The sequence below is a fragment of the Orcinus orca genome, chromosome 12 (assembly GCF_937001465.1).
Source record: "Orcinus orca chromosome 12, mOrcOrc1.1, whole genome shotgun sequence".
NCBI lineage: Eukaryota > Metazoa > Chordata > Mammalia > Artiodactyla > Delphinidae > Orcinus > Orcinus orca.
In genome coordinates this window covers 72,358,399-72,373,071 of record NC_064570.1, presented here as the reverse complement: position 1 = coordinate 72,373,071, position 14,673 = coordinate 72,358,399, and the positions used below count along the sequence as shown (strand labels likewise).

Genomic DNA, 14,673 nt, shown 5'->3' with positions numbered 1-14,673 from the left:
TTATATTTGCTTTTATTTCTATTGCCTTGGAAGACTGACCTAAGAAAACTTTGGTACAATTTATGTCAAAGAATATTTTGCCTATGTTCTCTTCCAGGAGTTTTATGGAATCATGTCTTATATTTAAGTCTTTAAGCCATTTTGAGTTTATTCTTGTGTATGGTGTGAGGGAATGTTCCAACTTCATTGATTTACATGCAATTTACTGGGGTTTTTAAAATATTTTTTTTTCTTTTAAAATAAGGTAACATTTATTTTGGAAGATTTTTCTTGTCAAGGAGAAAATCTATTTTCAGTATATCAAAAGGTCAGTGCCATTCAGGAGCAAATAAATATGAAAATAGGCCATATCAGCAGCTACTAGCCCTAGTGGAGTCACATTTCCCTATTTTCTTTCTTAGTTAGTTGCAAAAGAATATGACTTTGCCACAGGTCTCTTTGCACTACACCAATAGTCTGTATTTGTAGATTTTGTTGTATTTGTGTTGAGAATACTTACATATTATGTTCCTGAACAGTCTGGAAGATGAGTTAAGTACCCTTTTTATTTTATCCAGTCATAAAAAGTGGACATGGTTAATTAATTTATTTTCTGGTTTTATTTCATTTGAACTCTGTACAGCCGATTTTTACCTTTCTCTGATACAACATATTGTAGAAACATGTCTTTGACGTGCGATTTTTAGAAAGGTGTAACATCTTCCTTTAGGATAGTAAAGTACTTCTCAGGTGAGCGTACGTCACCTCAACACCATTAGGTCGCTGGAAGTAGAGACAGTTTAAATTCAGCCATTAATACATTTTTTAAAGAGATATTAAGGATAGGTCCCCTTATCAGCCATGCTACTTGTGCTAAAAACCTTACAGCATCTATCAAATGCCATTACGCTCTTGCAGACACATGCAGCATCTGACCACAGTGGCCCTGTGAGCACTGAATGTAGCTGCCTGGGGTTTGGTACAACTTCTTTGAAAAGTTGTCTTTACCTCTGGCTCAGTGTTTCTCATCAATCATCCGCTTCCGCTAATAATGGTATCTGTTAACAGGCAGACAGTCCATCGTCACCCCAGAGTATGTCTTAGCACTCTTACACCTGAGTGCTTTCTTCCCATGGTTTACTAATTAAGAGTCAAAATATTCAGTGATAGATCAACGAGGCATATCTTTATTTATGATGCTTCTTTCCAAGTAATGTATAGAGATCCCAACTAACGACCTCGGGACTTTTCCTCTTAAACAATTTGCACGTATTCAGGCCAGTGCTTCTGAAGTAAGAGGCTGAAGTGTTCTTGATAAGATGAGCTGCTTCATTGCTACACATTTTAAGACTCTTAATCGTTATGGAGGTTTAGTGGGCCTGTCCTGCGATATCACAAGGTTTGTTGTATAAATGTAGCTATATTTATTTTTTTAATTATTTGTGCACTAAATATTTGTAAAATTATCTTTGTGGTGACATACAGTGAAAACCAGAGAAGCGGTAAAACCATAAAAACATAAAAGAAAATATTCGCAAGTACTTGACTCTGCTTAGTCGCGGGCCCATGGCGCTGGCCAGGAGGGCAACCTCTGGGGGGAGAAAACAGCTATTTGCTGCTTTTTGAAGAACAGTCAACTAGACAGGGATTATATTTGTCGGAGATGGTGGTCTTTAGTTCTGAGCCCTCCTGGTGGTTTAGTTATGGATTTCCTGAGTTACCAAGACTGATCATTTTTGATGTGGGGACTTTTAAGTCTTTGTAGATGTTACAAACAGTCCCAAGGAAGATAGTAAGGAATTGAATTATGGTCGTGGAACAAAAACAAAGGTGAGAAACAGGATAGAGGTATTAGTGGATTTGGCGTTGGGAAGGATCTTAGTGGAGAGGAATGATGACGAATCCCTAGGCTCCTGACACACCAGTTGAGATCAACTATTAATAATAACTCAATGGAATAAAGGCAGTATGGATGCATGTATTTGTATATCACCTATAAGCAGAAATTTATAAATAACCAAAACATTCAGTGATAGGACATAATGAGGACGTAAACCATGGTGAGAATGAAAAGTATCATTTAATGATCTGACTACATGCTGAGACTTACGAAAACAAAAATTCTGTCGTGGAACCTGAGATCCACTCCCTCCCTGAGTTCCCAGGATTGTCTTCACCTCCCTTTTACTGTTGAAACCAAGGTTGCTGGATTTGGCATCCTTTCCAGGAATCTGAGGTTGATTTGCCTAAGGCTAGAGAGCACAGGTGAAGAGTGGTTGAAAGGCTGGCCTAGCAGAGCATCCAAGCCAATGCATCACTCCAGGAAGGCCAGGCATGGAGAGGGACGTGGGGCCTGAGAAAGTCAGAACACCTGAGCTCGGAAGTGGGGGGAGGCAGACGCTAAAGAGATTCCCTGAGGAGCTTTTGTAGAAGGTCTGTGGCCTCACTCGTGGGCAAGGACAGCAATGGTAAGGGCTCAGAACCGGCATGAACCATTTGTTTCTCAGTGTAGGAAATGGGATAGGGAATTGACGAAGCACTCACAGGCTGTTTTAATACTTCTCCTGTACAACCCATTTCCCGTGGGTGCAACCCTCCCAGAAGAGCTGTGGTGGGAGAGGCACTGTGCTGAAGACAGCACAGCTTTATCTCAACCCTGTGCCAACCCAAGCTTCTACCTTCCATGGCACTGAAAGAGAGAGATTAGCAGAAGGATGCAGATAAACTGGAGTTTCTGGTCCTTGATGTAACCCTACTCTTTTTATACTGTATTCCACACAATAAGCATGTACAAAGAATACATTTAGCAACAAAATAAGGACTTCTAGGATCATGCCCTGCGTGCCAGGAGCGCTGTGGTATAATCTTCGTGTGGGTATTGTACCTTTGGGTTTTAAAGCTCTGAAGAAATCCACATTTGCCTGCTGCAGGAAGCAGGATGTGGTGAGCGGTGCTGGCCTCCACTGCAATGGGAGAGGCCCCGGAGAGTGCAGGAAAGAGTCCTGGATTCAAAGGCAGGAAACCCTGCCAACTGACTAGCTGTGTAACCTCAGGAAAGGCATTTAATCTGAGCCTCGGTTTCCTCCTCTATCAAATTAGACAAATGGTGCCTTTCTCATCTTTCAGAACTGTGGTGACCACCATGAGATGTTTGAAATGAAAATCTTTAATTTTCTCTAAAAGATAGGTATCTATGAATATCTGTAAAGCACTACATAAGCGAATATTAAAATAACGTACTGGGGCTTCCCTGGTGGCGCAGTGGTTGAGAGTCCGCCTGCTGATGCAGGGGACACGGGTTCGTGCCCCAGTCCGGGAAGATCCCACATGCCGTGGAGCGGCTGGGCCCGTGAGCCACAACTACTGAGCCTGCACGTCCAGAGCCTGTGCTCCATAACGGGGGAGGCCACGACAGTGAGAGGCCCGTGTACTGCAAAAATAATAATAATACTAATAACGTACTGAAACCTGTTCCTGCCTATTACAGAGAGTCCTCAACACCCCAGATAGGTCCTTTAAATGTAACATTTAAATACTGAGGATTTTCAAACCTATCAATGTAGCTAACCTCTCTTCTGAGTTCGAGACCTTATCTGAATGTCATACAGGCTTCCAACTCAGGATAGCAAAACCTACCTCAATGTCTGTCCCGCCTCCTGTTTTCTCTTTCTTAATGGATGACATCACCATCCATCCAGCGACACACACCAGAAACTGTCATGCACTGCCCCACCCCATCACTTACTCCTAAATTCTGTTCACAGACGTGTCTGTATCTGCCCCAAGCACCACTGCCTTAATTCTTTCCTCTAACTGATCCTCTTGCCTCTGTTTATGCCCCCTCCAGCCGCTTCCCTATGCTGTTGCCAACAACATCTTTCTAAAGGTGAAGTCCAGTTATAACACTCTCCTAAAATTCTTCAGTGTCTCGCTGTGGTCCTCAGTGTAAACTCAAGCGCTTTAGCAAAGCTCACCAGCCTCCTCATGATGGCCCCACCCCCTCACCAGAGTCCTGCTTATGTACCTCTCCCGCGGCTCCAGAATCCGGACACATTGCCCTGCAGCCCCTGGAGTGTGCAGCCATCTCCCCATCTCTGTGTGTCGCCAGTGCCGTTCCGAGCATAATTGTCCTATTGAGCTGACTCTTAGGGATCTTCAGAGCTCGATTTAAACACCACCTGTTCCAGCCTACCTGAAATGATCTCCATCTCACGCCACACACAGACACACACAGACCCTTCTTCCATCCCTGTGGCCATAGGCTCTCATATGCTTCTCATATCGTTATGGTTTCCTCTCTGTTTTTGCCACCACATGAGCTCCTTGAGGGCTACTGAGATTTCCATTGTTTTCTCTCCAACAACTTGTTTGGGACCCGGCATTCTCCTGACCCTGACCAGTGTGAAGAGTTGAGGAGATCCACCCAGAAGGAATCTTCTTTGGAATCCCTGTCCAGACAGGAAGAGCATCCCTTTCATCAGGCATGACCTTGAGGTTGTCCGGCAGATGGAAAACAAGAGTTCAGTAGTTGAGTCATAGGAGCTCTCCTATACCAGTGACATTCACAACCTTCCGGTTATTTTTCAGATATGACACAGCACAGAAAGCAGAGGAGGGCTCCTTTTATTAAGCTACAGTCCAGAAGAGAATCAATGGAAGAGTGTCCCCAAGGCCCAGGGCAAAGCAAACACTTCAAGTAGGAATGGGAAGTCCAAGGGAGTCAAAGTCCAGGGGCCATAGAGAGACCACACCTCTGTGGGCTGAGGCCCTCAACTTCCCCCCAGCAATGGGATCTCACGCAACACCCTTGCCCTTGACGCATCCTTGGGATAGGAGCAGCGGAGGAGAGAGGTGCCTTTAGCACTTGCCTAGAAATCTACTCCTTGACCAGTATTTCTTCCTCAAAAACAATTACACATTGCATTAAAGTAGTGATTAAATCACTGTTGCTATCTTGATGTGCCCAGGCACCACCCAGACAGGCCAGGAGAGGTGCTCCCTCTGCGTCAGGTCTTGCTGTCTCAGGGGCCGTCTTTACCCTGCAAGTTGTTCTCTGCCCGCCCCGGCACAAACGCCACACGCCCACGCGTGTGCACATACTCACGCCCAGGCATGCACTCCTACTTGCCCACTTACACTTATACACATTCATGCCCACACATGCACACACACACACACACACACAATCCACCACTCATATGAGTGTCCTGGTGTCAGCAACAGCTTAAAAATCCTTTGCAAAGTCGATGCCCATTCTCCCGTTTTATCTTAGCAAAATGGATAGATAACCTGCTTCGATCAACCAACAGAAAAAAGAAGGAAATGAGGGCAATTTGCTCAAATTTGGGGGCTGCGGTATATTTTTCTTTTTCCATTCTGTCGATTATAATCAGACAGATAGAAGGACAGAGACACACACCAACACACACGTGTGCTTCAGTGAGGGAGTGCCACCCTCACCCTTCTCTTGCTGCCAAAGATGGGACACTGTGTTATCTGTAACCTAGGTTTTCTTTGTCAGTATTTTAGCAGACTCTTAACAGCCTGACTAGTGGTATTTCTGGCTTTACTCTGGGATTCATCCATCTTTATTTTTCTTAACAAGATGACTCCTGGAGAAGAAAGAAAAACCAAAGGGGGTTAAGGATGCTGATACTATTTATTGAGAATACGTAACTTTTAAAACATTTTAATTTATAATAATTTGGTTGGGAAGGACCCAAATTAGTTCCAATTATATTAAGGGATTAGGAAAAGAATCAAGAATGTGAGAATTCTGGGGATTTATGTTTCTTTCTTTTTGCATTTATGCAAAGCACGAACGAAGCGTTGCCAGACTTAGCAAATAAAAATAGAGGATGTCCAGTTAAATTTGAATTTCAGATAAACAATGAGTAATTTTTTAGTGTAAATATGTCCCAAAGATTGCACGGGACATAATTTATACCAAAAATGATTCATTTCTTATCTGAAATTCAAATTTAACTAGATATCTTCTATTTTATCTGGCAACCTTACATGTATTACTTGTGGTAATACACAGTTAAAAGAAAAAAGGAACTATTAACATTTTTTAAATTTTTGTTTTATTGAAGTATAGTTGACTCACAATGTTGTATTAATTTCTGCTTGTACAGCAGAGTGATTCAGTTATACATATACATACATTCTTTTTCATATTCTTTGCCATTATGGTTTATCCCAGGATATTGAATATAGTTCCCTGTGCTATACAGTAGGACCTTGTTGTTTATCTATTCTATATATGCCAGTTTGCATCTGCTGACCCCAAACTTCCAATCCATCCCTCCCCACCCCTCTCCCCCTTGGCAACCACAAATCTGTTCTATCTGCGAGTCTGTTTCTGTTTTGTAGATAAGTTCATTTGTGTCATATTTTAGATTCTACATGTAAGTGATATCATACAGTATTTGTCTTTGTCTGACTTACGTCACTTAGCATGATAATCTCTAGGTCCATCCATGTTGCTGCAAATGGCATTATTTCATTATTTTTTATGACTGAGTAGTATTCCATTGTGTGTGTGTGTGTGTGCGCATGTGTGTCTCTCTCTTTATATAGAGAGAGACACACACGCGCACACACACACACACATACATACATACCACATCTTCTTTATCCATTCATCTGTTGATGGACATTTAGGTTGCTTCCATGTCCTGGCTGTTGTAAATAGTGCTTTGAACCTAGGGGTGCATGTATCTTTTTGAATTATAGTTTTGTCCAGATCTATGCCCAGGAGTGGGATTGCTGGATCATATGGTAACTCTCTTTTTAGTTTTTTGAGGAACCTCCATAAAAATGGTATGAAGAAAAAGCCTCTGCATCAAGTTCAGCAGATATCTAGATATTGGTATCTAAAGAAAACCTATTTACTCAGGAAACAGAATCTACATTCCTCTCCTGGACAGTGGGCAGGACCAGCTGGGTATGGGAACCCGTAGTCATCACCTGTGGACGAGCTGGAGAACTGACATTTGCTTTAAACCCAGGAATTTGAGGTGTGAGGGAACTTTTCTCTCAATAAGAGGATTAGAGAGCTCTATACATACATCTCTATATTTATAACTATATCCATCGTGGAGCATTCCTGCATCTGAGGGTCCTGGAGCTGTGTGCAGAAGGAGAGCGGGAGGGTGGCGTTCAAAGTGAAAAAGAGAATTTCTTAATGCGAGCGTTTTTCTTAATCAGCGAGCTTACGAATTAGAAAAAGCATCAGTTCAAGTTTCCTAGTATATGATCCAGCAATTCTTGTGTGTGAACTTACATGTATCCCACCTTTTCTTTAAATTCAATCACTGTCCTAGTACATAGGTAGACAGCAAAGAAACAAAACAAAATTCACGCCCACCGAGAATGCTCTTCTGACTTCAGTATCCCAGACCGTAGGTCCATTGAGACTTTGCTAGCCTTTCAGAATCGTGAATATTTGAGTAAAATTACTTTATTGTTAACAGTCAAAACCTCAAGTTATTCCTTTCCGTGCCTTAACAAATAGCATCAAGGAACTTGCATTAATATTCCATTGAAGTCAGTCAGACACCAAATTTGATTATATTCATTTTTAAATTACCTTCACTTCAAGGAATGATTTGTTGAAATTTCATTGTCTCTGTGGTTTTATAAATTACCCTAGGAAATGGTGCCTCACGAATTTGCTGCGATTCTTAATAAGTTTACATGATTAATGCCTATTATAGGTTATTAAGAACTTAGCATGATAAATATTAAATGTCCATTGTGGTAATTATTAGCTGTTATTCAGAGTCATTCTTGCAATGAAAGTTACTGTGAAAGATCTCTGGAGGGAAACAAAAATGTCAAAGACAGGCCTGCCTTTTCATAGAAGCCTTGAGCTTCAACTTCTGACTTTCACTGAAGAGTTTTCCAACCCCGGCCCCGCCAGTGGAAGGGTATGTATGGAGCAGAGCTTAGCAGAGTCAACAGGCAGCCTCTTTGGGTGTTTCGCGGTTTTTGTTTTGATTTGGTTTGTTTTTCCTGTGTTCAAGCTTCACTATTCCAAGACTTAAGTAGAGACCTTAAGACAAAAATGAGAGGGAAGGATATTCTTTGCCTGTGAATTCTCTTAGACGATGAAAATCCATTTCAAAGATACAAGAGAGGGCTTCCCTGGTGGCGCAGTGTTTGAGAGTCCACCTGCCGATGCAGGGGACACGGGTTCGTGCCCCGGTCCGGGAAGATCCCACATGCCGCGGAGCGGCTGGGCCCATGAGCCATGGCCGCTGAGCCTGCGCATCCGGAGCCTATGCTCCGCAACGGGAGAGGCCACAACAGTGAGAGGCCCGCGTACCGCAAAAAACAAACAAACAAACAAACAAACAAAAAAGGATACAAGAGAAACAATAGTGGCATGTTTTTTTTACTTTTATTGAATTATAGTTGATTTACAATGTTGTGTTAACTTCAGCTGTATAGCAAAGTGATTCAGTTATACATATGTATATATACATTCTTTTTTTTATATTCTTTTCCATTATGGTTTATCACAGGATATTGAGTATAGTTCCTTGTGCTATACAGTAGGACCTTGTTGTTTATCCACCTTGTATGTAATAGTTTGCATCTGTTAATCCCAAACTTCCAGTCCTTCCCTCCCCCATCCCCCTCCCCCTTGACAATCACAGGTCTGTTCTCTATGTCTGTGAGTCTGTTTCTGCTTTGTAAATAAGTTCATTTATGTCATATTTTAGATTCCACATATAAGTGATATCATATGGTACTTGTCTTTCTCTTTCTGATTTTGCTTAGTATGATAATCTCTAGGTCCATCCATGTTGCTGCAAATGGCATTATTTCACTCTTTTTATGGCTGAATAATATTCCATTTTGTGTGTGTGTGTGTGTGTGTGTGTGTGTGTATAATATATATTATATATATCACATCTTCTTTATCCATTTCTATGTTGATGGACATTTAGGTTGTTTCCATGTCTTGGCTATTGTAAATAGTGCTGTGAACATAGGGGTGCATGTATCTTTTTGAATTAGAGTTTTGTCCAGATATATGCCCAGGAGTGGGATTGCTGGATTGTATGGTAACTCTATTTTTAGTTTTTTGAGGAACTTCCATACTATTCTCCATGTGGCTGCACCAGTTTCCATTCCCACCAGCAGTGTAGGAGGGTTCCCTTCTCTCCACACCCTCTCCAGCATTTGTTATTTGTGGACTTTTTAATGTTGGCCATTCTGACAGCAACACTGGCACATTAATAAAATAATAGTACAGTCCTTCTTGTGCTCCCTTGAATTTCAAAAACCCTGTCCTTCTAAAGTTCAGAGTGCTAAGCAGACAGCCAGTTTACTTCAAGAGGCTCAGACAAACAGTGGAATTGCTCAGGCTGCCTGCAAAGTCAGCAAGCAGAAGGAAACCATAGAGCCAGAAAGGAAAGACAGGGATTTTTTTTGCTGCTCATTTAGTAACATTTCAAGGTGGTGATGTGGAGAAGAGTGTGGAGCACGTTGTCTGAAATTATGAACTGAGTCTAATCCTTCCTCAGAACTTACCCAACATCTTAAGCCAAGTTTGCCAGGGTTGAGTCCATTTAAGGAAACTGGTGATCACATCTCTTTCATTCAGAAGAGAACATATAACTTAGATCCAACCAGAAAGTGTCAAGGACAAGGCTTCAATAAAGAGATATTTTCAAAATCATTGTTCCTAAGATCATGTTAGACACATGTTCTCATAATATCATCTTGACAAGGACATGAAATGAAAGGGCAGATGTCAGAGGAGGAAGTAAAGTAACTTTACTGGAACCTGGGACTTGGTTCACAGCCACTGCAATTGGGCTGCCCCACAATTCCTTATCTCACTTCCCTCCTCCTGAGTGTTCAAAATAGGAATCCAATCCAAGGTCAGAATGTTCTGAGTTTTTGTTCCAAAGGAAGAGTCCAGCTTCTGTGTTGCTTTCTGGGAAGGTGTTTTCAGGGAAACTTTTTCTCTTCCCGGCATCACTCACTTCCAAGAGCCTGAGATTGGGCATTGGGTGTTGGTTTATACTCAACACGAAACCAGAACTAGCTCAGCATCATGACAGAGAAAAATCATAAGCTCCTTGGGAGAAATTTGAGAAACACGTTGTAGATTCAAAAGTTCATTTCTAAGACATCCTTGGGAACTCAGAATGCATTTTCCCGTAGGAAATGTTAGGCCAGCCCACCACAGCCAACAGCACTCATCACATAGCAAAAAGAGTGCTGTGCTAACAGCATTCTAGAACCTAATTGGCACTGCTTCTGAGAGAACACATCGCAAGTCTCAAATAGGTCTACCAGAACCACAGCACTCTCGCTTTCCCCAGTTCAGTGGCAAGATATTCCCCCATCTCCTAGCTCCAATCTGGCGCCAGTGAGCCACAGGAGGTCTCCTCACAGCATGTGGCAAAGCAGTCCCAGCAAAGGCTGGTGTGGGGGTGCAAGGCCCAAGGGGAAATGGAGGATGTGAGCGCCTCCAGATTTGAGAAGTACAGAGCCATGCCCCAGTGAGATCATCAACTGGGATTCTGTAGAACAGTCACCACTGAGTCTGGTGGGGCAGGAAGAGGGTTTAGGTGGGGGGTTGTGTAAAGAACCAGATTGGGAAGGGACGTCGAGCCAGATAGGAGCAGAGGTTTTAAGGGAAGTAATTTTCCTGGTAATGGTTTCATCGGGCGTTCCTTTGGAAGCCCAAGGAGAAGAGCAGCAATGGAGATTTCCTGTTGTCATCTTCACTGGTGGAGGCCCCTTTAAATGAACCTTACTTATCTGCAGTGCAGATCCACAACTCACCTGGGCCTCCCCCACCCCCCAGGGACTGCCTCAGACCCAGCTCACATGACTGTATCCTTGACCTTCTGTCCCATGGGGCATCTGATCTCAACACAGTGTCAGCATTTATCCTTCAGTGCAAGCACTAGGGGGCAGGTCAGAGATGCTTCTGCTTTTGGAGCTGGCTAGGCCTTGGTTGATTTGTAAGAACACATTCTAGAACCAAACCCTTATATCTCTGTGGCCAGGACAGTGCAAAGGTTTCTCTCTTTTTCCTCTCAAATACCAAAGACCCACTATGTGCTAGACTTACTTTGGTCTTGAAGAAACAACAATAAATGCTAATGGTCGTTGGGTGGAATGTTCGGTGACAACACACTTGAACACAATGGGGTATATTAGAAGCAGTTGGAATCTAACCTGTTGGACCAAAAGGAGGAAATGAGTAATTCTTCCTATGCGTGTGTTAAAGAGACCTAAAACAGTGGAGAGCTAGAGTGGGAGCCTCTCAAGCAGCCGTAGTGAGTGCAAACAAGCATAACCACCTTTGGCGAACCAAGGGTATGAGTCTAGGTTATCCTGCAGCCACCAAGATCAAAGTAATCCCAATTCCTCACTTCATTTGGACTTTGCCAACTAATCTAAACAGATTCACCCATATGCGCATGCATGCCGCCTCTGAGCCATGGGACTTTCCTTTCCACCACCAGCCTACAGATATTTTGGGGATCCCTATGTGAAGGAAACCTGTTCTAGAGAGTGCAGGACCAGAGCAATGGTGGCCAGGATCTGCTGGGCTGACCCCTGACAACTCTGCTGCCTGAGCTTTCTTTTCTGATTGACCCTGACTCTACCGCTTAGGGAGTGTGTGAATTGGGCAGCTTATCTTAACCTCTTGCGGCTCAACTGCCTGGGCTTTAAAATGGGGATTTATTGACCTTGCAGGTTTGTTATGAGGGCTAAACTATATAATGCACAGAAGATGCATGGCACACTGTCTGGCAGAACACGGGCCCTGAAGAGCTGGGAACTGCTCGTTCTATTTGCCTGTTCTCTCTAGAGGCTGCCCTGGGGAAAGAAATACGAAGGCTGCTTGTCCTGTGATTCTCAGAAGTTTCACCCTCACAGCCCACATTCCAGGGGCTGCAGTCAGCCCCTCTTTGGACCCCAGAGAAACATTTGCACTTATGAAATTACCAGTCGAGATTTGGTCCACCAGAGCCTGATACCAGGAGATGTCACCAGATGGGTTCTCCCTTTGCCTGGGAGTCTAGGATTTCCACCGTCTAAACATCCTTCATTGCCAAATGCTGCCACCCTCAGGGCAATGCTCCGTGTAGGTGCCCTGCCCACCGGCCAGAGCCTGGGACACAGCTTTCCTTTCTGTTTCCCACAGGCTGATCTGGCATTTCATCCTGCACCACTTGGGGAGTGTAACAAGGCGAGGGCCGGGGCGGGCTGTCTCTTGGTCACATGCTGCCTCTGGTGTTCCTGCTGGAAAACTTGCCTCTGTCACATCTAGATCCGCAGGGCCATGAGGCGAAGCTTTGGGAAGGAACAGTATGTGAAGATACTAGTCCGTGGAGTATTTTCCCCTCCTTGTGTGTTCTCTTTCCTCACTTCTCTTTCCTCACTTCCAGCAGGCTCAGATCTTATTGTCTCGGGCTAACAGGTGGTAGCTCTGAGTGTGTCTGGAGGATGGAGAAGGGGAAATGCAGCTTGCAGGCCTCCCTGGATTTTGCTTTCTAGAAGTCTCTTTAAGAAAACACATCCAGATGTAGGAAACAAACTTATGGTTACCAGGGGATCGGGGTGGGGGGAGGGATACATTGGGAGACTGGGATTGACATATACACACTACTATATATAAAATAGATAACTAATAAGAACCTGCTGTATAGCACAGGGAACTCAATACTCTGTAATGGCCTATATGGGAAAAGATTCTAAAAAAAGATTTTAAAAGTGGATATATGTATATGTATAACTGCTTTGCTGTACACCTGAAACTAACACAACATTGTAACTCATCTATACGCCAATAAAAATTTTAAAAAGGAAGTGAGATACCTATCAAAAAACAGAAACCCACATGCGGGCTTTGAAAGAAGTGAGAGGAAGAGGTTGTAAAGAGAATGTCTTGAGTCAGACGGGCGCGGAGACGCTTCTGGAAGCAGCATCGCGATGGCTGCGCAAGGAGAGCCCCAAGTGCAGTTCAAGCTCGTATTGGTTGGGGACGGCGGTACTGGGAAAACTACATTTGTGAAACGCCATCTGACTGGTGAATTTGAGAAGAAGTATGTAGCCTCCTTGGGCATTGAGGTCCATCCCCTTGTGTTGCATACCAACAGGGGACCCATTAAGTTCAACGTATGGGATACAGCTGGCCAGGAGAAATTTGGTGGACTGAGAGATGGCTATTACATCCAAGCTCAGTGTACCATCATAATGTTTGATGTAACATCGAGGGTTACTTACAAGAACGTGCCTAACTGGCATAGAGATCTGGTACGAGTGTGTGAGAACATCCCCATCGTGTTGTGTGGCAACAAAGTGGATATTAAGGACAGAAAGGTTAAGGCAAAGTCGATTGTCTTCCACCAAAAGAAGAATCTTCAGTACTATGACATCTCTGCCAAAAGTAACTACAATTTTGAAAAGCCCTTCCTCTGGCTTGCTAGAAAACCGATCGGAGACCCTAACTCGGAGTTCGTCGCCATGCCTGCTCTCGCCCCAGCAGAGGGGGTCATGGACCCAGTGTTGGCAGCGCAGTACGAGCACGATCTAGAGGTTGCTCAGACAACTGCCCTCCCGGATGAACATGATGACCTGTGAGAAAAGTGAAGCTGGAGCCCAGCGTCAGAAGTCTAGTTTTATAGGCAACTGTCCTGTGATGTCAGTGGTGCAGCATGTTTGCCACTTTATTACATAGCTAAGCAGAACATGTGCTTATTGTTTGGGATGCTGAAGGAGATGAATGGGCTTTGGAGTGAATGTGGCAGTTAAAAAAAACAAACAAACCTTCATTTTTTTGGACCTGCATATTTAGGTGTTTTGGAACACAGTTCTTTCCTCCTTGAGTTTCAAATATAAGACTGCTACAGTCACATCACAATATTCAGTGGTGGAATCTTAACTGTCATTCCCATTCCTTTTCGTTTAGAATCAGAATAAAGTTGTATTTCAAATATCTAAAAAAAAAAAAAAGAGAGAGAGAATGTCTTGAAGAAGTAAGGTTGCCCAGGCTTCCCTCACGCTCTCTGATTTCCCCTCCAAACTGGAAACAGAGACCCCAGGCCAGAGGAGAGGAAGAGAGAAGACAGGGCCTGGGGTGCATGTGCTGGTTTTCTTTTGCTGCATCACACATCCCCACATACCTGGCAGCTTGAAACACTGATCGCAGTTCTATAGACCCAGCTGGTCCTAGAGTCTACAATCCTGGTTCCATAGGTCCAGTGTGATAGGGCTGGGTCTCTGCTCAGAGTATCACAAGGCTGAAATCAGGGTGTCAGCCAGGCTGGGAGAAACGCGCTTCCAAGCTCACTCGGGCTGGAAGAACTCAGTTTCTTGGCACTTATGGGGCTGAGGCCCATGCTTCCTTGCTGGCTGACAGTCAGGGCTGCCCTCCATTCTGTCGTCAAGCCAGCAATGGCGTGTTGAATCCTTCCCATGCTTTGAATCCTTGGCTTCCTCTCCTACAACCAGCAGGAAGAATGCTCTGCTCTTAAAGGACTTGTGTAATTAGGTGAGGCTCACGTGACTGTTCTCTTTAATTTAAGGTCAACAGATTCGGCACTTCAGTCACATCTGCAAACTCCCTACACAGCAGTACCGAGATTATTGTTCGTTGTATAACTCAGGAAAGGTGTGTGTACCCCTGGGACCAGGAATCTTGGAGGCTGT

At 43.8% G+C, this 14,673-nt stretch overlaps 1 protein-coding gene across 1 annotated transcript; it reads left to right on the top strand.

Moving 5' to 3' along the window:
• The first annotated feature begins 12,894 nt into the window (after positions 1-12,894).
• On the top strand, positions 12,895-13,900 carry LOC101281487 (GTP-binding nuclear protein Ran-like). Its single transcript, XM_012533129.3, has one exon. It carries the CDS (start codon positions 12,955-12,957, stop codon positions 13,603-13,605), a length of 651 nt encoding a protein of 216 aa, XP_012388583.1. The 5' UTR covers positions 12,895-12,954; the 3' UTR covers positions 13,606-13,900.
• Positions 13,901-14,673: the final 773 nt, after the last annotated feature.